We start from the raw sequence: 25668 nt of genomic DNA, 5'->3' as shown, positions 1-25668 counted from the left end.
ACAATTCCGAGAAACGGACAAAGGAATTTTTGTAAACACAATGACGCCGGGCGGCCGTTCGGCAATACCGAAGTTCAGTGTAACAAAGGAAAAATCTCAATCACTAAAAATGCTCTGATAAACTGTTTAAAAAATTATTTCACATCACAAAATCACTTGCACTGAGTCCCGCACATTGTATTTTCAATGTTCACAGGCGGCGCCGGTTTTCTGCACTTACTGGGACCCCGATGTTAACGAATTTTCACTACGCGATACACAACCGACCGTTCCACGCACTGCCGCCGAACGACTGACTCCCCACTCAAAATGACGGGGCTTTGGAGGTAGCGCTCGAGTGGGGGGGGTCGCCAGGCGATACTCCGCGCATGCGCACAGAAGACCGTGCAGACGCACGCACACCGTGCATGCGTACGCACACCGCGGGCAATTTCAATTTGACGAGATAAGATAATTGCGAAAATTCTGAACCTAATAAATAATTCTCTCTTAAAAAAAACAGTGCAATCACGCAACCCCCAGAATTGAGCCTCTACTTTGGTCAATCCTCTTTGGTAGTAGTGCACCCCAAGAAAGGGAGGGCCTCTACTTCAATCAATCCTCTTTGTTCCTCCCCACTACTTTCCCAAGTAGTGGTGGGAAAATGTAAAACCATTTTTCAAGTGCTCATCATTGCTCACCATTTATATTTAACCTACAGAAGGCCGACCAATTCCAATCTCCAAGTGCTATTTTGTGCTGTTGTGCATTCCCTGAAAGATGTGCCCCTGAATAAAAAAATGGAGGGCCCCCGAACACCAATGGACAATCTTCTGAACGTGTTGTCAGGCTTCTCAGTGGGTCATGAGAAAGCCCTGAAGCAAGGAATCTACAATGCAGTGGCCCTTTTGGTGCTATTCCTCACCTGTGCTGCAACCTACGGTCTCTATCTCATTCTCCACCCATTCGTGAAGCCCTTGATCTGGGCCCTTCTCTGTGGAAGTGTCCTATTCCCCTTCAAGCTGTACATAACCACATCAGTTCAGTCCTGGTTCACAGAGACAGAGAATTCTCACGAGCCCTTGCTGGTAGACCTTGCAATGCTCCCCATCAGGATAACCGACAGAATCTCCAATACAATTGGAAATTTTCTGCACCAACGTCTGAACTACGTGGGTGTTCTCCTGGGAATAATCTCTGGAATAATAATGATCTACTGGTACACCCCTGGAATCCTCCTGTGTCTGATCTGGAGGCTGATGCAGCTGGTGATGGGCCTGACCTCGACGTTCATCACCACCTGCAACATCTACATAATCTCGAGTCTGATCCTGGGGTATCTCTCAGCGGTGTACGTGTACTGGACCCCGAGGAATGCCCAGCAATTCAATTACTTCTCGATTATTCTCTGGTTAATTCTCAGTCTCTACATCTCAAACATTCTGGGTGTCTACGAGGTCCCCGTCTTCATTGCCCTGCAGACCCTCTTCATCGTGGGCTTCACGTACGAAGTTATCCTGATCATGGAAACGAAGGATGCCCAGGACAAGCCCCTGACATTTGCAGAGGCAGTGCAAGTAGCCCTGGCAGGTGAAGAAGCCCCCCAGGAGGTGAAATCCTCCGAGGAACGTGACGAGGGAACTGACACATTCCCTGAATCAACGTCTACCCCAAAACTCACCCCAGAGCAGATCAAGGAGCCCTCACCACGACCTCAGAGGCTCTCGGCGAAATCGCTCTCCCTCGATGCTGATTCTGATAAATTTAGAACAACAAGATTATCAGGACGATCCTCGAGCTTTCCCAATGCCCGAGTCACTGTTCGAGAGAGGTATTTCTTGAGAAAACTCAGGACTGAACTCAGGATGTCTCTGGACGCTCCTGAGGACGAGGTTGACACTGATAAATACATGTACGGGGCGATATACGCCTGCGGGGGAATGCTCCTGTGGAAGCACAAGTGGATCCTGGGGATTCTCACTCTTCCCATTGTCTGGTACTTCCTGAAGCTCCTGGGAAGTAGATCGGGCTTCTGGAGGTACCTCCAAGGTCAGATGAAGAGGCTCGTAGAGTTCATCAAGGCCTGGTCCAGTCAGCGACAGCAGGCACTCGTTCCTGCACACGTCAGAGGACTCTACAGAGTTTATCTGATCGTTGATAAAGGCCTCAGGGACATTCTCAAAGGATCTGTCGATGCTGTTGCAACGATTGCTGTTATCTTCGCACTCATTGTCTTCACGTTCTCTGCAACGATTTTTATCACTGTCCAGATTTATGGAGAGGGACTGCATCTCATTCAAGTCACTGGAGAGATTCTCAATTCATCCCTGGTGAATAATCCGGATATTGACTGGGTTCCGGAGCAGTGGGAGGAGTCTGTTAATTCTGTCCTGGATAATGCTTACACTTATGGCAGATCTGCCATTTCCGATGGGATCAAGGGCCTCGTCAAGGATCTGGAGCCAACGAAGGCTGAGGCCCTGGAGAAAAAAGTTCTCGAGCTGTGGGACAGGCTTTATCAGGCCTGGATGATGTCGAACGAAGATCCTGGGATGATTGGACCCACTGTCGATGTCGAAGCTGCTTTGACTGCCTGGGAGAGCATCAAGGAGAGCTTTGGAAAAATACCCACCCAGATCTTTAACATGACGGGCATTCAGAATTTTGCGAAGGAGAATGTCGGAATTCTCATGCAGGTCCTCGACTCAGTCTGGGGAATTGTCAAAGGGAACATGTCGGTTCTCGTCAGTGTTCTCACTGAACTCATGTATATCGTCTTCATGAGCGGATCTGCTCTTCTCAATTTTACACTCAGTACTGTCGTCTTTTTTACGACTTTGTTCTATCTGCTATCCAGTAGTGGCAAGACTTATAAACCCATTGAACTCATTGCAGTATTCAGTCCGATCAGCTGCTACAGGTGATTCCAGAAGACATCTAATTAATTAATTCATTGAATCTATTATTCTAAAAATAGTTTCGATCAGTTGAGCTTGTTACTGCTTTAAAATTTGTCCTCTGCAATTTATTAATAACAATATTTTTATTTGGTCTGTTTCATTAACGAAAGCAGCAAGGATTTTTTGGGAGGGTACGTGCATGAGAGCAGTAAAAAAATCTATGATTTTTTCTAATTTTCATTATGTCCCTGTTGCAGATTCGCTATTGCCCTTCAGGAGGCTGTAATCGCAGTTTTCGCAGCGACTTTCAAACTCGCTTCATTCTTCGGCATGTGGACTTGGTTCATCCACAATCTTTTCCAAGTGAAGATAGTCTATCTTCCCTCAGTATTCGCCACTGTTCTAGCAGCAGTGCCTTTTCTCGATGCTTACTTCGCCTGTTTACCTGCTACCCTCGAACTCTGGTTCACTCGAGGTCCCATGATCGCTGTTATCTTTTTTGTATTTCACTTTTTGCCTTGCAACATCGTCATCACAGACTTCTACAAAGAAATCAAAGGGTAAGAGATTCTTTCAACGAATTAGCTGGATTTTTCTTCGAACGTGGAAGCAGTTCTAGTTCTAGATTCACACGTCATTCTTGTATCATTAATTGCAGGGGTGGACATCCGTACTTGACAGGATTATCAATCGCTGGTGGGATTTTTTGTTTGGGAGTCGAGGGAGCGATTTTTGGGCCACTCCTGCTGTGTTGTATCATGGTGGCGATAAATCTCAGTCGAAAGTACATGCAATCGGTCTCTGAGGAGACCTTACACTCCCTGAAGACGCAGATTGATCAGCTGGAGGCTGAGCCACCAGTTTCTCCCTGAATTCAAGCGAATTTAGAGAATTCATGCCGTCCTGATGCTCTCGTGCTTCCGTGCGCTGTGTACAGTAATAATTTATAGTGATAAAGCAATTTATCGAACTGTTTCGACTCTTGAAACTAGTCAATTGTAAGTTAATCCAGATGTTTAATATATTCATAATTGACTATTAAGATTTATCGATAAAAGCAGAGCTCTCGAGAGAGGATGAATTAAAAAAAAATCACAAGAGAAATTATAAAATTTCAATTAAAAATATATTCCAGAGAAACGAAATTAAAAATTATTTCTCTTAACAAATTATTGTTAGCAGTTTTAGTATTTCGTTGTACGGAGTAATGTGATGAATTTTTTAATTGATTCTCTCATATTCTGGCTTAAATAATAATATAACTAGCGTTCGTTTGTCTCCGTCACATTTCGCTTGACAGATGCCAAAATTAACATGTGATTTTTTCTAAGTTTCTACTCGTCGATGCAACGACATGCACAATGTAAAACAATGAAATAAAACCTCGAAAATCGTAATGAAAAATTGTTAAAAATGTTTAATTGGGTTTATACATTGATCGGTGCTATTTTCGTGCTCTTTGTTATGTTGATTGCCCTGGAGATTTACTTACATTACGACACGTACTTTCCACTGTAAGTTTTACTCATTAAGTAATTACAAGAAATTTATTTAGAGACAACCAGTAGCACAAATTAATTCTGCGTGATAATTGGTAAATTCCTCTTCTCTCATTAAAATATAAAAAAATATTTGAAAAATTGAAGAGAGTTGTTAATAAATTTTTGTTCAGTTGAAATAGAATTCCATTCTGGGTTTTGGAGTGGCATAAATGGACCCCAATGTTGTGACCGTGATGCCCTGGATTTCAGGCTGCATCATACGATTCTCCAGGAAAAAAATCTTCTTCGATCCCTCCAACAGATGAAATCCATTTTCAGAGAATTTACCAGTGTAGAATCCATTCCCATCGAACCAGACGAATAACTGAGTACATCCGCTGGTGATTGTGACCTCGTAACCGTCGTAGTACTGCCGTAGATGTTCCGGAAGATTGAATGAGGGATACCTACTAATGGCAGCATAAAGATCACAAGCTGGAAGATCGTAATCCTTGGGAGGGCCTGGGTAGACGTAATTCGGAGGTGCTAGTTGCTGATTGGAGGAATCCCGGAGGATTAATTCAATTATGCACTTTTTCTTTGCCTCCTGGAACGTCGAACCACAGGACGCCTCTGCCAGGATTCCCTCCAGACTCAAAGTCGAAAGCTCAATGGCAGAATTTGGAGGCTGAAATTATAGAAATAAACGATTAAATAAACTATTAAAAAACCGTTCATTCCTGCAATGATTCCAAAAATTATTCTCAAATGAAACGTACGACAGTGACGCTCTCCAGTTGCTTGGCGTAAACCTGGGGCATGGATTCACTCCAAATCCTGTGGAACCTGATCTCCACAGAACAATTGACAATTGGCAGGAGCAAATCGGAGACAATGAATATCTTTAGTTGATCGAGAGTAACTCTGGGTGTGACAATGACAGGTGCGAAGAAATCCTTTGCATAATTGTGGAGTATCTTCCATCTGCCATCGACGTCGATGGAGGACCAGGATGGGGCCTGCCAGACATCATTCAATTGCCAATAAAGAGCCCCCATAGTCCTTCCCTCCCCCATCTCATTGACTGTGCTTTTCGCCTGTCGGTAACTCTCTGTCTGCACTTTGACAGCAACAGCCTGATTAATCTGACTGAGATAAATGTAGCTCTCTAAGTCCCTGAGGGAATCGTTGGTGTCTGGAACGTTAAGATTGAGTTTAATCTGGTACAACATGATGCCATCGCCACCTGGGAGGTGCTGTCGATGCTGCAGAAAATCGGAGCCCCTCACGAGATCATTCTCTGGATTTTGGCAGCCAGATCTCAATGTCTTGATGGAAGGCAGCGACTGGAAGCCGTACTCAGAGGCAAACCTCGGACGTTTGTACGTATTTATGTTCCATCCATTGAACACGTAATTGTAGTAATGAATATCTCCGTAGAGATTGGAGTAAGGATCCGTCTCCACCCATCCGTTATTTGCACTGTAGTCACCATTCGTTGGACTCGATACCAGGAAGGGCCTCGTCTTGTCATTTGCCTCCACTTCTTTCTTGATTAGGTCGACGTACAGTTTTATGTAGTCGTTCCTGTACACCTCGTCCTTGCCGGTTCCATACCTGAGGATGTGGCGAGTTATTGTACGGATTCAAGGATTTAGTAACTCTAGATTATATTAGAATTCGAGCAGAGCAGAGACTATAGTGTAAATAATGAGAATAATAGGACAAAGCTTTTGGTGAAAATTGCTCACCAATTTCCATACAAAGCAGCTTCGTTCTCGTTATTCCCTGCCCAGAGTACCACAGAGGGATGATTCTTCAATCTCAAAACATTCTGTTTCACCTCTGTCCTCACAGACTCTAAAAATTCCCGAGTAGTGGGATACATTGCACACGCGAACATGAAATCCTGCCAGACCATTATGCCATACTCATCAGCCATATCGTAGAAATGATCGATCTCGTAGATGCCTCCACCCCAGACACGCACCATATTCTGGTTGGTCTCCTGCATGTACCTCAGAAGGAGCCCTCTGACTGTTTTATTTCCTGTCCTCTCAGCCAGGATGCTGATAGGAATAATGTTAGTACCTTTTGCAAAGATGTCCACGCTGTTCACCCTAAAGTAGAAACTCAAGCCTTTCTCCAAGGGTTTCTGGACCAATTCCACAGTCCTGAAACCAATCCTCTGGGTTTTGTGCTCATAATGCCTCGATGTCCTCAGGGTGGTATTCACGGTGTAGAGGGACTGATCTCCGTAACCGTTTGGCCACCACCTGGAGACCTCGGCCTCTGGAATTAATATTATTAATGACAACGTGGAGGTCTTCTCGTTGTTCGTGAAGGTGAAGCTTGTGCTGTTTTCGTAGCTCTCCTCAGGATCGTACTTCTTGGTTTTATAATTCCACGTAGTATCTTTGTGGATCACTCTGGTCGTCAGGACTCCTGTCAATGGCTTTGAGGCACTGCTGGGGGCATTCATCAGGGTCACTGTCACCCTCACTTGCCAGTGATGATCTTTTATCAACTCCACGTCTGCTGTTGTGTCAAGGATGGTGGAGTCGTTGAAGGCCATCAGCTCGGGGATGCTCCACAATCCTGAACCTGGGAATGCTGGGCCCCAGTCCCAGGAGAAACTCGCCTGCATCTTTCGTATATGATTCACGTGACATTCCCCGTTGTACGATGAGGGCACACATTTTGGGTAGACTGGGTAACTTTTGCTTTGATTGTTGTAAAGAGCTTCTGCTACTTTCACCGGGGAATCAAATGTTATGGATATCTTGTTCTGCTCGGGGAACTGCAAATTCATTTTTCAAATTTTTCCATCAACAATTGAACATTTTGATTATTCAAATCCATTCATTCAGAGGCGAATTATTATTATTATTGTTCTTATTATTAATTTTTTAATTGGAAAAATCATGGGATCATTTTTTCATTCAAATCATTTTTTTTCACTTTATTATTTGCATACTGACCTTGAGGTAGTCCTTTACGTCGTAGACATATCGCAGGTGCATATTCGAAGTGTTGCCGAGTTCATGATCATTCAACGAAATTTTGGCAAATGTATCGACACCTTGAAACACCAGGAGAACTCGATCTGCAGCGAACTGAGACTCATCCACAAGAAATATATTTCTCAGGTATGACGAAGAGTTTCCAATCCATCTGTAATTCACGTCGTTATCCCCATGAAGAGGATCATTGGCTCCATTTGCTCCATAGGCCTGGTACGTGTCTCCAGGGACCTTCAGGGTGAAGTACTTATTCCCCACCACTCCTTGCCAAATATCTAGGGTATCTGCTCGAGTGCTCAGCACAATGCTCAGAATAATTGCTAGACTGAGTCTCATTGCGACTCGTAAGTGCTATCAGATAATTGAATTGAAGTGGTAAAACGAAGTCAGTTGGGTTGCAAGTGTTTTTTGGGCATTCCTCGGAAACCGAGGGAGATAGCGAGATTCTCGTAATAACCTTTTTTCCAGAGCTCAGGTAGCTCTACATAAAAGTTGATTATGAAAATTTCAATATCTCTCTTGGTTTTCGAGATATTTTAGGAAAATTCAGGGGATAGTTATTTGGCAATTTTCAGGAGTTTATTTTGTTGAAATGGTAGTTTGGATTCGCTAGAGCCTAATTCTAACTGAAGCCGATGTTGCGGTGATTCTCCTTATATCAGTTTCCCCCACTTCACCACGGACGGATAAGTAATCTGACCCTGACGACTTTGAATTGATAACTTCGAATGACTTGACAACAGGAGAAGCTGTCAGTCGATGGACTCTTAAGAATTACTTCTTAAAATTGCCGCCGGCTGGGTCGCTCCACGTTTTATTGTTATCAGATTAAATCATTAGATATCAACAATGGAATAAATAAACAAAATGAAAGTTGAGGTAATTCTAACAAATGAAAATCGAAAATAATCACAACCTCTCAACTTTATTAAAACCCAAATAACGCAATCTGTTATTCAGCCAAAATGTGGAATCAACGGATATCCATTCAATATTTTTTGCTAGAATGCTTTTTCCCTGTTGGATAAACAATAGTTGCGTACAAAAAGTAAACAAAATAAAAAGTATTTGTATGGACAATGACTCGGCTATAGTACTAGAAGTTTGAAAAACTATAAATTCGTCCACCACTGAACATTTTAATGTTTCTAAGGCATCAAGGTGTTGCTTCAATCTACCAACCACTGTACTCTTCACTCATGACCTTTCAAATGTACTCTCACGTTTTACCATTAAATTTTCAAATGCTGTTGTCACGCTAGACTTTGCAAGAGCTTTGGGATCCATTCAATTCAACAGTACGTGAAGGAAGACTCGAATTTTTTGTCTGTACCCCAGGATCTTCATCCCTTCAGAATTTTCCTCCTCTTGCGATTATTTCCACCCTTTGGCGATGCTTTCCTCGTTCGCGTTTGTGCATTATAATCAATCTCAGGGTTGTGAATTTCACTGAGAGGTTTGAAAGATCGAATGGGAGAGTCTGGGACCTCAATGGGAACAGTTTTACTTCCACCTGGGACCTCTTGATTGCGTAAACATTTCACAGTGTGTTCATCGAATTCGTGTCCATCCCTTGTCTGGAATTTGCCACACCTCATGCACTCCAAGAGATTGGAGAATCTCCCTCTTCCTGGAGGATGATTCCCCTTGACCTCTTCGACATCGACTACATCTCCTCCATCCCCAAAGGAATCTGCACAGCTGTCAGCGTGAATCTCGATGGCTCGTCCCTGAGGAAAGTACTTCTGACACATAGGGCACTGCACTTCCCGTGCCTCCTGGTTATCCTCATCGCCCTCTGGGAACATGCTGACCTCGTCAGCGGTCGGTGTCGCTCGATTGTTCGAGTCCCATTCGAGAATTTCTACATTTTTCTTGGCAGAGTCTCCTTCGAGTTCAACTCTTCGACCCATATTTACGACCATCCCAAATTTGTACCTGAACATCATATTAAGGTCATCATAAATTATTTATACAATAATTTTGCAGAAATTTAAAGAATTTTATGAGGATAAACAGATTAATTTCACTCCAATTCAGATAAAAATTAATTGTGAATTAAATTGTACCTTTCTCTTCTCTCTTTTTCTAATGTGGCCTCTTCCTGCTTGACCTTTATCAGGGCATTGTTCTCCCTGATTCTTTTTCTGATCCTCTCCTGTTTCTCCCTGTCCTCCTGTTCCGCCCTGGCCCTCTCCATCTCTACCCTCCTCCTCTCCTCAGTCATATCCTCCTGCCTGGCCCTTTCCAGAAGTGCCAGGGCAGCCTCCGACCTCTTACTAGTCTTCTGGGGGACGATCGGTGCGTCATCCTCGTCGTCAGTCATTACAGAGGACTCGATCTCCTCCTCAGTTAGAGACTCTGGTTTCTTCCTGGGGATCTTCTCCACAGTGAGTTGTGGTCTGCTCCCCAGGAGTCGGGGGATTGAGAGTAACTTTTTTCCTTTGGGACCTCGAGGACGAGATGGATTGGGGGGAGTTATTCGTCTGGGGTACACGTCAACCGCCTCTGAGTTCTTTGGGGGAGGAGATGCTGTTTTTGATAACTCAGCAGGAATTTCCTGGGGCTCGAACTCCTGTAAAGCCTCGCGGGTGGATCTCGAGACCTCTGGGGTGGCTAGTCCTCGGTTTTTCACGGTTCGCTTCTTCGAGGGAACGACTCGAGGCCTTTCCTCCCAATTCGGGCCCTTTTCTTCACTTTTTGAAAGCTCTTGTGGTGGAGAAATGTTCGCTTTGAAAAGTGCACGTTCACGACGACCTGCGAGACTTGACACTGGACCCAGCAGACCAGAGGTCGAGGATTTTGGCCGCTTGCGTGTCCTCTCGAAGTCGTCTGAGTCGTCGTCAGATTGATTGAATGCAAAGACATCTGACTTCTTCGGGGATATATCCCGGGAACGCAGCCCTGGACGGAACTCTTGAATCTCTCGCTCTGACCTGAAGTCCTTGTCCGGAGATTCTTTGAAGAGACCTGTTGTCACCTGGGGAGAAGTCGCAGGATGAGAGATAAAAGGATTCCTCAATTCAATGTTTGTTAATGAAATGGGATTTGAAATTTCTCATGATGTTGACTAAATAACAATAATTATTAATAATTCAACAATTTCAATATTGTAAAATGATTATATTTTATTAATTGATGAATACCTATTGTCATATGAAGTCAATAATTTTAAGCATTTGACTTTAAAAAGAAATTGCTGGTTTATAAATAATTATGAATAAGAAAAACATTTTAAATATCAAGAGAATTTGTTTGAAAATGACACCCAGAGCCCAAAAAATATCCACTAAAAGTCAAACCATCTCTCCCCACTTCACAAACTTCTACTGAATAACTCTAAATTACCAACACTCATTTTGTTAGTTAAAAACTTTATTATTGAATATTGCAAATACAAGAATCACGAGACTAATTGGCATAACCCTAATTACCATATACCCACCCAAAATGTAATTAGAAAAATTGTGAAACCCTCGTAGAAAGGGGAATTGGTCCAACTTCATTGGATAATAGTACTTAATTACTTCATCAATGAAAAAAAGGGTAATTAAATTGGCATCATTGGAAGATATCAGTGGTATCAACGATTGTATCGGGAGTTATTTATTTGCTCGGAGGAACCCACCTTGATGGGTGACCCCCACTCGAACTCGATACTGTAGTTGTACTTGTGATTCTCGTAGTGAGACTTGTGGCACTCCAGCAGACTCATGTCTATGAATCTCCGGATGGTCTCGGGTATCTGAGGGACTCTATTCTCCACGGGAAAGCCCACGGGAGGCCTTGAGCTTTGGTTTCTCTGGAGATTCTTCAAGGGAACGTCCACAGTTTTGCAGTCCAGAGGATCGATCTTCCAGATCTCGATTTTCGACAGCGGCAGCTTCCGAGTATTCTGGATTTTTTTCGGGATATTTGTTGTGCTCTGAAGGGGTGGGACTGCCGCTGGGGCTGTGCTTAGGGTCCCCAACCTAGGGGGACTGGGGGACAGTATGTGAAGTGCACCAATAGTTGGACTCATTCTCGTGCACTCTGGGGAATCGTCCAAATCCTCTTCCTCTGGCTTTTTCGTCGTGGGTCGTACGCGGGTTGAGAAATATGCTGATGTTAGCTCTGGGGAGGATGAGTCTCGACTCGATCTCGCTGGCTTTTGGGACGGGGGCTCTGCTGGTGGAGTTGATATCATTTCCTGGAAGATTGTTTGAGACTTCACATCGCAATTCATTGATTATTCTTTCATTTTTTCCCTCGCAATCGTAATTTTCAGACGGCATTACATAATCAAACAGTAGTCATTCATTATTTTTAAATAGAATTGCTCGACAGACGGTTGTGTTGTTTCAAATTTGTGCAAGAACAGAAGAATGTAAAAGAATTTGTTCCTCTTGCAGAGGAATTACAAAAAAAAATCCTGGAGTGATAACTTTTTTACTTACCGTGGCCATCGAATTTTCACGACTCATATCGCCAGGATTCTTCATGGAGTCTTTCACTGCTGTTAACATGTGATACATCTCTTTCATAGTCATCCCACCCTCGTATAAATTCAACGCTGTGGAAATAATAATGATTATGAGCACCCAACGTTCTGGGAATTGTTTAATGTAAATAGAAAATTGATAATTTTCACCAGAGAGCTCTCGTTTCATCTCTTCAGCTCGACTCTCCTCTGAGGCACGCGTCTTCGCGCCGATCTGTTCAAAATGAAAATATTTTCGTTATAAAAAAATGTTCTTAAAAATTCATAGGTACAGGAAAAGGAACAGCTCCCTCATTTTTGGAAAAAGTGTTTGATTTATAAAAAACGGTTTATTATAAAGATGAAGATGAATAAATGAATGTGAAATTAATTGATTAGATTTGTAATCAAATGACAATTTTCCGAAATTCTTCAATTAATTAATGAATTTTTAATAGCAGTCGTCGTTTTGGGGAATTGATTATTTAATTAAACAAAAATTTGACAAAAATATGAGTTTCAATAACACTGGGGGAAAATATCATTTCTGCCATGTAAATATAATAGACAATTAAATTCCAAGAAACTGCATAAAATGCTCAATTAAATTCGCATCACAAACAAATGCGTTTAGCATTAGTCAATTTCATTGAGAAAAATAATTATTCTGTCAATGCAACAGCAGCGATAACCTAAATTCCATAGATGTCAAGTTAACCTTTGGTTTGTCCAGTTAAATAATGAGTAATTCCTTGCTAAATTGCGATGAAAAATAAATATTGAAGAGCCTAAAACGAGGAGATAATACTCACTCTTCCCGCGTAGTCCATCTCGTGTTTTTTAATAAAAATAGATAAAAATAAACAATACAACGTCGATTAAACGTTGTATCGGTTGTTTATAAGTGCACTTGTTGTGATATTGTGTTATCTGGCTTTTGTTGATTTTAATGGGCAGATTTGGTGACAAGAGATATGCAGCAACGAACAACTGACAAACAAAATGCAAGAGGGCGAGACTATTGTTTTATCCTTTGCTAGTGGAATAAAGACAACTCACCATTGGTGGAGCGCTGGATTTCATTGTAGAATTGTTGCCTCCCATTGGTCAAAATTTTCGTTGAGTCTTCGCTGGATTAGAGGACGGGGAGGTCGTTTGAAATTGTAAATAAACATTCGGAGGAATACCGGTGAAATAATTTGAGGTGATCAGAGAGTATTCCACAAATATACGGAGAAAATTAGATAACAATAATTTATGAATGAACAAACCTTAATCCTGACGTCAGCCAACCCAGAAAATCCTAAAATAATCCCTCATTCCCTCAATCATACACATGTAAAATCAAAATTTAATTGAACAACAGATAATTAAGACCAATTGTTCTTAACATTGTAATTAATTGATAATAGTTTTTACCTGAGTACTTGTAAATGCAAGTAAATGCATGTGAATGAAAATGATAATTTATTTAGTTTTTTGTTTTTTCGAGGGATCTCAGAGTCGAAGAAGAAATCAGTGAAAAATGTCGAGGTCTCAGGATTGAAGGAGAGTCTCTCACTAATTCGAGATTTTTCAGAGGATTTTTTATCGAACTTATCCACGTACGAGGAACAAACACTGCACACGGGGATTAATTGTGAAAAATCGTGGACTGATGTTCACTGATGTGACACTGAAGATTATGGTTACTTTATCGATAAGTTGGATGTCGGTAATCGATAATCCTGTTGTGTCCTAGACGGTAGGGGATATTTCAATTAATATAAAAAATATAAAATATAAACTTGAAATACTATTCAAGAAATAAAAAAATAAAATTCTCTTCAAATTTGTCTTTCAACACAGCAATTGTAGATAAAAAATTCATTTTATATTGACATTTGCTCATAATAATTTATTTCTCGCCTTCCCCAGGATACAATTAATCCTGGACACCTCAATAATCGAACAATAAATGAGAAAAATATATTATAATCCCCCAGGACAATTAATCCATTCAATTATCAATTAACCTGTTAAATCGATAAGTGGTATTTCCAAATATTAAGTACAATGTTACGATTTTTTTCCATTGCTCTCATTAAATAACATCTCTCGTGTGCCTGATATTTTTAATACTTAAAGACACGCTGACATTAATTAATAATTCCACTTTGATCGAAGCGCATCGTGCGGTTAAAATCCATTCGTTCATGTTAAAAAAAAAGAAAAATGAATTTCACTCGATTTTTTTTCTCTCGTTAATTTTTCTCTTCGCCCCGGTGTGGCCCTCACTTATCGTACAGTGACTTATGTACATTACATACAATATATTTTCTCTCTCGAACTCTCACTCGTCATCTAGTCGGCTAATTAGTGAAAAAATAATGCTGCTTTGGCCATGATTAACACTTATTTCTCTCATCCTGTTTCTTTTTTCAGTTTTAAATGTAATTATGTCCACCTAATTAATTCAATCATCCGGTTAATGCCTAAGTATCGATAAAGTCTAGTCTCCAAGTGATAAAAATTCAACTGACCTCAATTACTTCATTGAAACACGTAAAAATTACGGTTTTACAGTGCTACGTCAATTCCCATTGAGAAAAACTCATTAAGGAATGTTTCATGCTCTATTTTTGGTTCAACTGAAGTTCATTCTCTTGAAAGTACCTCTGAAAGTAATTAGTTTATCAGAAAATCGTCCATTCATCAACTGATATTATAAAATATCATATTCTCGATACGTTTTCCCATAAATTCCATCGAACAAAAACTCGAATTTTCATGATTTTCTTTTGAAATCTAAAACATTAGAAATAATATTCAATTTTCATTGTTGGAACTTTGTAATTGTCTCGCGAATAGCTCTCAACTCGAAAAATCCCTCATTGTTTCAAGACGATAATTCACTTGGTGTCATAATAAATTATTCGAAACGAACAGATGTCAACAAATCTGTAAATAGTGATAGAAAAAGATAAAACTGAATTAAACCTAAGGGACGGAAAACAGAAAACGCCGATGTACAGAGAATAATTGAGATTTCATTTGTATCTCGGACTGTCTGGTGGCGTCGACTGTTGAGTACTGCTGCTTCGGTGTTTTGGGCCCGTTTTGAAAGACATCTTCTTCAAGGGCCGAGGGGATATACCGTGAAGTGCTGGACTATCCTGAGTGTCTGCACTGAACCAAACTCTGCTCCCATCAGAGGCTGAACGAAAAAATTATTATCATTTCAATCCTGCCCATCAAGAGAAAATTACTATGAGTTTCAACAATCACAGATTATTAAAATTTAGATCAACTCCATCGTCCGTTTATCCAATTTCTGAGATGCAGATGATTTTTTTAATGAGTAATTTGTGAATTAGCAGAACTTGAAAGGATAAGGAGATGACTTTAATAATCAGCTGCTCGACTCATAATAGTCTTCTTTTAAACGATGAAGAAGCTTCCAGTAGTTTGATGATTTGAAATTGTAGAGATTGAAGATGGGGAGGCTGAGAACATGAGAGAGACTGAAGTTGCTGAAAGCATTTCGTAAAGAAGAGGCAAAATGATTCAAGTTGAAATGACAAGGGAACGTGAGGCAAACTTGATACTTCAGATATTTTATTGGATATTTGATTAAATTTGTGAAAAAATGTCTGGAGTATTAGTTTTTTTCTGCGGCGTCCGATCTGAATAATTATTGAATTATCTTCAATAATTATAATAGTTATAATTACTGAGGGATAATTATTAATCATTCGATTGTCTTACAGGTCGAATCGGAGTTGCTCTTCGATCTGCTTTGAATAATAATATATTGATTTCTAATTGGTACTAACTTGTTGGACCTTTAACAGGGTGGATGGGGATTAGTGGTCTGAATTAGTCACCTCTGTTCGTGCGATTATCTACACCACTCGAGGCTGAATTATTTCGAAGACTGGGACGACCGTGATGAGAGTCCAGAAGGGCTGCAGCTAGATTCGATGATGCTGTTGACTGAACACTTGCAATCGACCCTGAAAATATCCAGGAAAATTTCCATCGAATTGATCTATAAATTTAATTAATCTAGTTGCACTGAGATTTAAATACAGGTCAATTTGAAATGCCCAATTTTTCTGCAATTTTACATTTCTAATTTGAGATTCAATTGCTGAGATAAATTAGAGTGAAACTCAATCGTGGACTAAATGAATCATATTGGAAAGAGAAATACCAGTGACGGATGATCCTCCACTGAATGGACTGATGGGTTGAACAGGTGCGTAAACATTGGCAGCGAATTCCTCGAATGTAGTTGACTCCTTGTGATTTCTCATTACTGTATCAATGGAACGATTCCTTTCTTCGTAGCTAATAGAGAAAATTAAAGAATATGTAATTGTAGTTGAACCGCATTGTAATGAGTATTAAATAAAAAGAGAGCGACACGAACAAAAAAATGTTAGAATGAAGAAAAAAAATTAAATTTTAAACTCACTAATGCTGATACAACGACAGAGTAGACCTCTTCGCTCTACTGGCAGCGAGTGCAGTCGCCCTGACGAGTCCAGGGAGGACACAATCTTCGACAATGCTCTCATCAAAGAGTGGCCCGAAGAACGGAATCTCCTGCTTCCTGGCGATCTGCACCCTGTACAATTTATTCGGCAGAGGATAAATAACAATCAACACATCACAGAACTCAGTAGGAATGATATCCCTCCGGTAATCCCTCCAGTGCTCCGACCACACGACGTGAACCTCGTCATTCCCCAGATGTCTAGTTTTCTGCAGAAGGCTCTCAGGGCTATCAGAGGGCATCCTCGTGGCCACATGGAACAGGATCTCCACGAAGGAAGTGGCAAAATATGGGGCAGTGGTTCCACTGGCCTTTCCAGGAACTAGACCCCCCATAAACCCAGTGTGACTTTCCAGTTCCACCTCCCAGGCGAGTCTAGCGACGAAAGATTCGTACTCCTTGCTCCCATTGACATTCCCCAGGATAGAGTTCTTGTCCTCCTGCCCCTGTCCCACATAGATAACAGCCATTTTGTGGGTTTCCCTGGACCTCTGGCCATCGAGATTCCTGAGTTCCCTCAGCAACTTCTCGTTCTTCGACAGCAGGTGCAATCTCCTCCGTTGCTCCCATCCTGACAGACCCAGATGAGAGAATAGGAGTCTGCAATGATGGAAAGGGGCTGGAGGTGGTCTCGAAGGTGGTGGAACAGCTGGAGTTGCCCTCATGCTGACGTGATGACTCCAGTTGTTGACGTACTCCCTGGAGGTGTTTCTCTGATTGATAATTGCTGTTATGGTTTCGTGCTCCATGCAGTTGACTGGAGGAGCATTAGCTGGGGCATTGAGAGGGAGCTCTGGGTTGGTGAGAACCTCTGGGGAGGTGTGGCCGATGTAATTGAGGAGGTCATCGAGATTGTCCATGTCACTGGCAGCATTGGCGAACGTTGGGAGGATCGTGGGTTCTCTGGGCCTTGTCAAATGCCTCGGGGGATGGCTCACGCGATTAAGGGAGTCGTTGTCCTCCTGAAGGTCCAGGGAAGTCGTTGTGGCTCTCACATCTTTCTGATCCCTGTCCTCTCTCTCCTCCTGCTGACGATAGAGGATTGAGCAGTCCCAGGCTGCTTTTCCAGCCAGATCTCGAAGCAGCACTCGAACTATCGAGGGAGCTGTAACCAGACCCTCTGTTGGCTCCAGTGCCTGCAACTCCACTAACGACATTATAATGGAATTTGAGAGCATCAAGAGTTGGATGTTTGGAGCGTGAAATATCGCTGATGATAATTCGTCACCGTCTATTCCTGGAACATCGTCTAGTTCTACTACTGTCGAGGAGAGACGAGCCGCTCCTATTCCCATGGGAAAATGACCCAGGTGATTCACAAGGTGCATTGTTACCATTTTCGCTGCTAATTGCACACTCTGGGCGTTGGAGGATCGTGGAGAGTTATTGGTTTCCTTTCCCAAGTCGTCAATCGTGATGTCCTGGTCGAAGTCCTCCTGATCGTCACTCTGGTGGCGAGAGTGACGTGACAGGTCATGGATCAACTTGTCGGATTTATTCTGCATTATATTGTCGAGCACTGTGAAGATCGTCAGGAGGAGAGGTTTACCCTGGAATGTTGTAGAGAGAACTTTGGGGCCGAGATGCATCGCCCATTCACCCAAGCAGAAGAGCATTGACGTTGTCAGGGCACTCCGACGCTCACGGACTGTCATCGTGTCCAGGGTTTCAGAGAGAATCTGAATTATTTTGTATGGAACCCTTGGACAGACCTCCAATAAAACGTCTGCTTTGTCACACAGAAGAATCAGTGAATCACAGGCGACCTGAGCCACTGAGGGATGAGTTGCCTAGAAAAACCCCAAGGTATCACGATAATGATTTCAGGGATTAATGAATGACATGGACAATCTGTATTAATGGAAGAAGCATTAAACACCAGGGAGCACCAAGAACAACGACAGAAGCAGCATGATGCAACAATTGGAAATGAACATCACAATTTTGGTGCTAGAGGTGAGACTACCTTGTACGGGAATAGTGCATGGAACCGGTCCCGTCGCCTTCCAGCCCTGTGTGCCCTCTGCCAAGCCAAGCAAATGAGTGGTACTTATCCCCAAATTATTGTACGAACTACTCTACGAAGGGCCAAAGCTTACGAGTCATTCAATTACTAGATATTCTTAATTTAGATGAAGAAATACAGAGTACATAATCCATCATTTTAAATGGATTCAGGGACTACATTTATTATTAGCCAAGAATTTTTGCTATGAAGAGGCGAATGAATAAAGAAAATTTTTTTTAAGTAGAACGTAGAGAACTCTATATTACAGTGATAAAACCCAGTGCACTCCAATGCATAATTGAAAATAGAAGAAGGATGAAATTAATCAAGTGCTGGAGCATTCTCATTACAGTAGACTCTCGTTGCGCTACGTACTCGCTGCGACTATAAAATTATGTTTTTTTCATAGAAAATTTGCATAGGAGAGAAATTCATTTTTTATTTTTCATGGAATTCAATCCCTTCCCGAAACAACGGATTTTTTACATCTTGCAGCTCCGGAGAGTAGTGTAGGGGAACCGAAAGATACGCAAAAAAAATTGAGGAGACATGCGACTAGAATGAGATTCTACTGTAATTCATATTTTCCTATTCCACTTCAACAATCAATTTCGATCATAATTAAATTGGATGACTGAAGAATAATATGGGAATATTTGAATATCAAAAAGGATATGAAAGAATAGAAAATACCACAAACCAATCGAGAAATTGAGCAACGTTGACCTAAAAACCGTTCATATCTACATTTTTATCATTCGAAAAACGTAATTAGCCTCAAAAATTAATTATTAAAATAAAAATTATTTTTGCACTTGGTACGAATAATAAACCCAATAGAGAGAATAATAAAGAAGGCTTTAAGAAAACACAAAAGAATATATAATAAATCAATCCGATCCCCAAAACGAAGGATAAAATTTTGGGAACTCACCCTGAGAGCCTGAAGCAGAACAGTGACAGCCTCAGGTACTTTTGGGTGTTGTGTCTTGTGGCAGAGTTCTCCATAAGCGAACATCGCGATGCTGGAGAGTGCAATACACCTGGCAACACCAGTTGGTTCCCTCCTGCAGCTCCTCATGAGAATATTGAGGGTCAATTCCTTGGCATCAGGGCACATGATGGTCTCGATCTCATTGGAGTTAGGTTGAAAGACAGGAAATTTACCCCCAGATATCGGCAGAGACAGCAGTGATCCCAGAATTGATACAGCCTCTGTCCTCGGTGCCTCGATATCCTGACTCCCCAGGATACTGTTGGCAGCGTGGATATAATCCAGGATCAACAGACTAGATCCTGGCAGTTTGAGACTGAAGAATCGAGGGCCAGTGTATTTTATGAGGGCATGAATGACTTTGGTGTCGTTACTGGTGATTCCGTTATGGACAGCTCGATAGAAGAGAGTTAAATGGGCCTTGGGGAGATTTATGTCGAGAGGTTGAACTGTCAAGAGACAAATTAGACGATAGGCTGCGAGTTTTCCCACTTCGTAGCGAGGGGGCAGTTGAATTGCCTTGAAACACCAGGGGGCTATCACTGTTAAGGGTGGAATCAACTCTGGGGCTGGAGGTGTTGCCTGGTTGTCCCCTGAGACACCCTGATTCATTCGAATTTTTATCAGGGTCTGTGTCAACTGCACCAGGTACTCCATCACTTGACCGTGGAGCACTGGGTCCTCAATGTTGTTCACGTCACCCAGGGCTGACAGCATTCGCCTCCACAGGACCACTGCCACATCTGGCAGCCAACCTCGAACGTTTCCACCTGCCATCACTGAACGCCTTTCTGATGCATCACTTGTGTCTGCAAAAATTCATCGCGTCAGGGAGATATTTTCGTTTAGAACCAGAATTTATAAAATTTTTTAAATTAGAACAATGCCTGCCTCATAAAAAAAAATTATCCTCAAATAGAGAAATGTTTATTTATTCATAAACTTATTGGGAACGTTTCCTGTGATAATTATTTTTATAATTCAATAATTTCAAAGATATCCAATAAAATCCACTAAACATGGAAGATATACCTGAAGAACTGGAATAGTCACAAATAAAAGAACTCAACAACTCAAAAAAGAAAATTCGAAAATTTGAATGAAAAAATCAGAAAGATTAATAATTAATCAGTCTTTAATAGCATCGAGATATTTTACTTGAGCAATGAAACTGACTTGGCAGAAGTAATTTATCTCCTCAGTGTATGGAAGAACCCGTTGGTTTCTCAGAGAATACTCACGAAAACTAGTTAGTAATAACTCGTCAGAAGCAACTAAGACAGCACTCGATACGAAGCACAAGCAATTCATAATGACAATCAAACGATAAACGGAAACGAGGACTCACAGAACGATGTAAAAATAAATAGAACCTTCTCTCTGGATTAATGGAGTGTTATTCGTAACATACCAATGCTGCTTCCATCAATATTCTCGATCTGAATGGGACTGTCCTTGTTGGAGTCAACACCACTGCTCGGTGTTGGTGATGGACAGCGAGGGGTTGCAGGTTCACTGTCAGGAACAACGACACTGTCCAATGACTTGGCACGTCTCCCAGTGAGAGTTCTCCTCCTTCCAGCTGTCGTTGTACTCGTGACACTGTTGTTCACCAGTTTGGCCATATCTCTTTCAATCGAGATGGGAAGTGCTGCACGCGATGAAATGGATTGATACATGAGAGTGAATGACACCGAGGATTCACTCGGTATGAACGAGTCATTAGTTCCTGACGATGTGGGGCAGAATGGACATTTTATTAATTTATCCAGACAATAAGACTTGGAAAAATTCAATCCCATCTCGACAATTACAGATCATCCATTCTACCCCAGATTTTAAATCTCAGGTACTGATTGTTAAATGGCTCCAATCGAGTGAAATCAATGACTAATTAATCAGGAATATTTACATAATTAGTACGTGAATTGATTTGGTAATCAAATATCTCGAATTGATCGAGATATTCAAGCAAGACCACAACAGCGAAAGGGCTATTTATATCGTCAGTGTCGCAGAATTGTGCAGCAGAAAAAAAAATTCAGTCAAACGGACAAATAGTGTATAAATAAACCTGGCGATGGTCTTAATGAGTTTAACAGTTTTTATTATATGGGGAATGGGTTGTTGTTTTTGCTAATGAGAATCGAGTTAAATTTTCATCGGCTGCTAATGGATTAGTGATTACTCAAGGTACTGAGTGATTTACCTGGGATCTCGAAGTGAGTGACTTGTGCTCGAGTTTTTTGAAGTTTTGTACGATTCTTCAGGCTATAGATGTTGTTGTCACTCACGCTGCGTGGCAGTGGTCGGTGCTTTCGGAACTCTCGAGACGGATGGTCTGTAAATAATTTTTTATTAATGGGACAGTCTGAATTTTTTTTTAAACTCTTTCTTCTTCACAAAGATCGTATAAAAATTAAATAATATATAATAAAGAGCTCTCGTCACCTGGCACATGTTCCTTGATGGTACTGGTCTCCCTGTCGATGCTGCCCCTCCTGGGGCTTTGAACATTACTCGCCGAAGCAGTCCTGCATCCCACACCTCTTCTTTTCTTGCTCTTCTGTTCACTGAGTCGGTCTAGGGGTAAATCATTAAGGTCCAGGCCATAAACATGTCTTGCCAATACCCTCGTCAGAGTATCCAGAGTTTTGGCCCATTCCCTGATGAGCTCCTCCCACTGGGTGAGACTAGTCAGCACCTCGAGGAACTCGTCCCAGAGTTGTGTAAGAATAACTACATTAAGATTGGCCTTGATCCAGGTGACGATCAGAGTCTGAAAGATAGCAGGAGCTAATTTTCCTCCAATACTCTCATGTTGTTTTCGCCTGGAGGATTTATCCCCAAGGACTAGTGACGTAATTTGCAGAAGAACCCTCAGCAGCTGATCCCAAGTGCTCGGTTCTAATCTGGCGTGCATCACCACGTACCTGAAATTATGAAAAAATTATTATTCAAGAGATATTAGCACTCAGTAATTAATAGTAATTCAACTGATAGTATTTAGATTCGGCTTTAATTAGAGATATCATTTAATTTTTCGAGTGATTCACCTATAGACATTGAGGACTCTCTTGCAGCTGTCAATCTGCTCCTCCAGGAGAGCAGCACTTGCCAGACCCCCAGAGTTCTCCAGAAAAAAAACATTGGACGCCTGAGTGATAAAAATTTGAAGTACACTCTGCAATCCGGCCCGGACGAAGAGATTCTCCCTGTGGATGGCTCCCAGGTACGAATCATTTCTCAGCCTCCCCTGTCTCCAGCTGTCAGAAGGACTCTTGTCACTCTTATCATTCTCCTCCCTCCTCACGAGCTCCTCTTCCTTATCCTTGTGACTCTCCAGGGGCTCCAGCATAAAGGGAGGAATCTCATTCATCTGCACCCAGTCCTTGTAGACAGCAATGGCCTTTCGAATGGCCCCCGCGTGAGTGAAGTCCAAGAGAAAAGCCTGTCGATAAATTTCATGAACAAAATTCACATTGTCTCTGCTTGCATAGAGCACCTCTCGAACTAGAAGAACAGCCGCTTGGCCATCGTCAGGCTGTGAGTCCTGAATATCTGGAGATAATGAATTGGAGTCGACACTTTGATTTATCGAAATCCTTTTGGACTCGTCGTGTTCCTCGTTGGGTGTTGTTTGAGGGTTGATAAAGGTGTCCTTCTTGGTGACGTGGGTGAAGCTCGCTAGCCACTTTATGAGGGCCACTTTGCAGAGGGTATAATTACTCTGAGAATTTGGCGACTGCTGTCTCATTGTTGGCAACTCCAGGGAGGGTTTGTACAAAGAAAATGTGTCATCGAATTCTGGACAGATATATCTCAGATAAGTCGCTTTGAATCGTTCCAAGAGAAATTGAAAACACTTGTGCTGACGTGGATGCTTGTCCCTCCACTCAACCTTCACTACCTGGGTAACCATGAACTCTAAAAGGGCCTCGAAGAAACGGAGGGTCTCGTTGTCCAGGGGTTTTTCACCACTCTGGACAGGTAACAATGGGGTACCGTTGGGCTGAGTCACTGGCCCCTGCTGGGAATTATTGCAGTGGAAGATCGAGGTGACGTGCTGAGTGTCGAAGAACTCTCGTTTCTCCTTTTCCTCCTGGTTTGGCGGATTCGGGGGCTTGCGACGCTCAGGGCGACTCGAGGCTGGTGCTGGAGGAAAACCTGGGACCAGGGAGGCGAACATCTGGTGAATGTGCTCTGGTGCATTCTCACCCAGGGCTTGGTACCACAGGATGAAGTAGCGCAGAGCCTGGCGACGCAGCTTCCAGCTGTTTCCCGGGTGAAGTAGCTTGTGGAGGATTCGAGCTAGGCTGTGGCATTGCCATCGACGGTTCAATAATTCGGGGAGGAGTGTCAGCACCTTCTCCAGCAGCTGGAGAACCTGTTCGAGCTCCTCACGGTGCGCTTTGTGCACTGGAAAAGGGGTTACTGTGTTTCTCTCTCCATTATTTTAAAAAATTACTCTACTAGGAAATTACTTCAATAAAAATCAAATTTTCAACACCCAAAATATAAAAAATAAAATCGAAAGTCATAACAATGGAAAATTAGTGATGATGAAAACATTTTACAAAACAAATTGAGTAACAATAATCAATACAATAATTTTTCTCTTGAAGTGAAAATTTTTGGCGTGGCAGAAGGTCATGCATTATGTAATACTGACTAAAACCATTTTAGATGAAAAAAAATCCTCTAATTACTCGTTTACACATTCGAGCAAATTGACTTACCGAGATGGAAGGATAGTTCTGGTATCGACAGCACGAAAATGGGTAAGTAATAATAATAATCTGTTAGTTTTTTCATTCTATCGAGAAAATACAATAAAAAATTGAATTACCTCTCTGTCGAAGATTGGCCTCCGCAGTAACGAAGCAGTCATACAGGATAAAGTAAACATGACTGAAGTTGCCCTCGAAGAAGCCCTTGGCCTCGTCCGTGTCGACATTTTCTGAAAAACCCACGAAATCCTAACAATTTCCGAGGTAAATCGACACACATAACAGTCGAGCTATTATTTGTGTGATACGAGACTCCAGACTCGCCATGTGGTTTCAGATAAGACTTATCATCACCACAATTATTCTGATTGCACTCCATGCAAAGCAGCAAAAATTCCTTTTAAACAAAAATCTCAAAACGTTTCAACTACTGGAAAACCTCAATTTATCCTTCCAAACGGAGACATCCAACTAATTTAATTATTCTCTAATAATTTTTCAAAAGAAAAATCGAGGTGCAATTTAATTTAAGAATTCCTCTGCATGTTCCATGTTATGAATATTCATGCCCCAGAATTTCCATCATTAAAAGAAAACGAGTGTTTCCGAGAAGTGAAATTGTTCAACACGGAGAACCTGTCGACTAATCCTCAAAAAATGTGCATAAAATGTGCGTAGGATGACAGGCAACACCTCCACTCCCATTTGACACAATAAATGAATAGTCCCAAGGTAAAACAAACTATTGGCAAACGAACAATAACTCGGTTGTTTGGACAAGTGAATTGACAGGTTGACAGGTGCCCCTGGGGGCGTCAAGGGCCACGACAATCCAATTCTCTGGAATCAGCTGTGAACTCACCTAGGACGATCTTCAGATGCTTGAATCTCGTTGCACTGTCCTTCTTGACATCCTGGATTTTCAGCGTCGACTTCTTCACGTCTACATGAAGTTTCTTGCTGAACATTGTGATGATTTAGTGCGCGCCGCCGGCGGCTCCGATGACATCCAAATTCATCGAGCCCGCGCCAGTCATTCCTCATGTGGCACTCAAACCCTTTGACAACTTCTTCTGGGGATTAGGGAGACATTTACGCTGATGGGAAATGAATGATGATTTAACCACTGAAAAAATCCCGTTACAGTCACCATTGGGTTGTGTGTTAGAATGAGAGGGGGACTCACACCTCCCGATCAGATGTACGTGACAGACGCCATCTTGGAGGTCTGAGTTTGTGTGGATTTTTTTTATTTTCTGGAGGGATTATTCGTCGTTTTGACTCCTTCGGGTCTTCAGGGGATTCTGCAGATTCTCCTGGGGCTGAAGAAAAAATGGGGCCCAGGGGTGGATTAGTTTTAATCTACGACAATTCAGACTTGTCTATTTCCAGGGGTTCTTCTCTGTTTTTGAATTTTTTTTGTTTACGTGGATATGCTCTACTGCTGGTAATGGAGGAATGGGTCCTATGGATTTGGAAGACAATTTATTGTCAATTAATTCTTTGATTATTAATGCACTTTTGAGTTGACTTTGAGGGAAATGTAGGGATTAA

The 25668-nt window shown here is 41.9% G+C and overlaps 4 protein-coding genes and 1 long non-coding RNA gene across 13 annotated transcripts; 2 read left to right on the top strand and 3 right to left on the bottom strand.

Moving 5' to 3' along the window:
- Window positions 1-644: 644 nt before the first annotated feature.
- On the top strand, window positions 645-3897 carry LOC105265847 (transmembrane protein 245). Of its 2 annotated transcripts, XM_011303609.1 has the most exons (4): window positions 645-2899; window positions 3053-3070; window positions 3137-3439; window positions 3538-3897. In XM_011303609.1, exons 1-4 carry the CDS (start codon window positions 780-782, stop codon window positions 3749-3751), a joined length of 2655 nt encoding a protein of 884 aa, XP_011301911.1. In that variant the 5' UTR covers window positions 645-779; the 3' UTR covers window positions 3752-3897. The 2 variants fall into 2 exon arrangements, with proteins under 2 accessions (XP_011301911.1, XP_011301912.1); XM_011303610.1 differs by lacking the exon at window positions 3053-3070.
- Window positions 3898-4280: 383 nt separating this feature from the next.
- Window positions 4281-7995, bottom strand: beta-Man (beta-mannosidase). 2 transcript variants are annotated; one of them, XM_011303607.1, is made up of 5 exons: window positions 7841-7995; window positions 7342-7734; window positions 6112-7160; window positions 5140-5977; window positions 4281-5048 (listed from the first exon to the last, which is right to left on the bottom strand). In XM_011303607.1, the coding sequence occupies exons 2-5, from the start codon at window positions 7717-7719 to the stop codon at window positions 4548-4550; spliced, it is 2766 nt and encodes a 921-aa protein (XP_011301909.1). In that variant the 5' UTR covers window positions 7720-7734; window positions 7841-7995; the 3' UTR covers window positions 4281-4547. The 2 variants fall into 2 exon arrangements, with proteins under 2 accessions (XP_011301909.1, XP_011301908.1); XM_011303606.1 differs by having other exon boundaries at window positions 7342-7995.
- Window positions 7996-8289: 294 nt separating this feature from the next.
- LOC105265844 (uncharacterized) lies at window positions 8290-13544 on the bottom strand. 3 transcript variants are annotated; one of them, XM_011303603.1, is made up of 8 exons: window positions 13262-13544; window positions 13114-13145; window positions 12902-12972; window positions 12014-12077; window positions 11820-11935; window positions 11012-11572; window positions 9453-10363; window positions 8290-9321 (listed from the first exon to the last, which is right to left on the bottom strand). In XM_011303603.1, the coding sequence occupies exons 3-8, from the start codon at window positions 12944-12946 to the stop codon at window positions 8727-8729; spliced, it is 2292 nt and encodes a 763-aa protein (XP_011301905.1). In that variant the 5' UTR covers window positions 12947-12972; window positions 13114-13145; window positions 13262-13544; the 3' UTR covers window positions 8290-8726. The 3 variants fall into 3 exon arrangements, with proteins under 3 accessions (XP_011301905.1, XP_011301906.1, XP_011301907.1); XM_011303604.1 differs by lacking the exon at window positions 13114-13145; XM_011303605.1 differs by lacking the exons at window positions 12902-12972; window positions 13114-13145; window positions 13262-13544 and adding an exon at window positions 12655-12880.
- Window positions 13545-13732: 188 nt separating this feature from the next.
- LOC105265843 (probable Rho GTPase-activating protein CG5521) lies at window positions 13733-25629 on the bottom strand. Of its 5 annotated transcripts, none has more exons than XM_011303598.1 (13): window positions 24977-25629; window positions 24234-24344; window positions 24124-24141; window positions 22441-23803; window positions 21836-22317; window positions 21594-21725; window positions 20796-21035; window positions 19325-20193; window positions 18349-18405; window positions 16302-18172; window positions 16038-16174; window positions 15709-15837; window positions 13733-15038 (listed from the first exon to the last, which is right to left on the bottom strand). In XM_011303598.1, the coding sequence occupies exons 1-13, from the start codon at window positions 25080-25082 to the stop codon at window positions 14872-14874; spliced, it is 5682 nt and encodes a 1893-aa protein (XP_011301900.1). In that variant the 5' UTR covers window positions 25083-25629; the 3' UTR covers window positions 13733-14871. The 5 variants fall into 5 exon arrangements, with proteins under 5 accessions (XP_011301900.1, XP_011301902.1, XP_011301904.1 ...); XM_011303601.1 differs by having other exon boundaries at window positions 14952-15038; window positions 15658-15837; XM_011303600.1 differs by lacking the exon at window positions 18349-18405.
- On the top strand, window positions 22542-24983 carry LOC105265842 (uncharacterized). The gene is made up of 3 exons (XR_892107.1): window positions 22542-22616; window positions 24071-24165; window positions 24247-24983. It is a non-coding gene; the product is annotated as an uncharacterized lncRNA (long non-coding RNA).
- Window positions 25630-25668: the final 39 nt, after the last annotated feature.

This window comes from Fopius arisanus, unplaced genomic scaffold, assembly GCF_000806365.1.
Source record: "Fopius arisanus strain USDA-PBARC FA_bdor unplaced genomic scaffold, ASM80636v1 scaffold00032, whole genome shotgun sequence".
In the NCBI taxonomy this organism is placed as follows: domain Eukaryota; kingdom Metazoa; phylum Arthropoda; class Insecta; order Hymenoptera; family Braconidae; genus Fopius; species Fopius arisanus.
The sequence above is the reverse complement of the archived record's forward strand: the minus strand, read 5'-3'. Positions and strand labels throughout refer to the sequence as shown.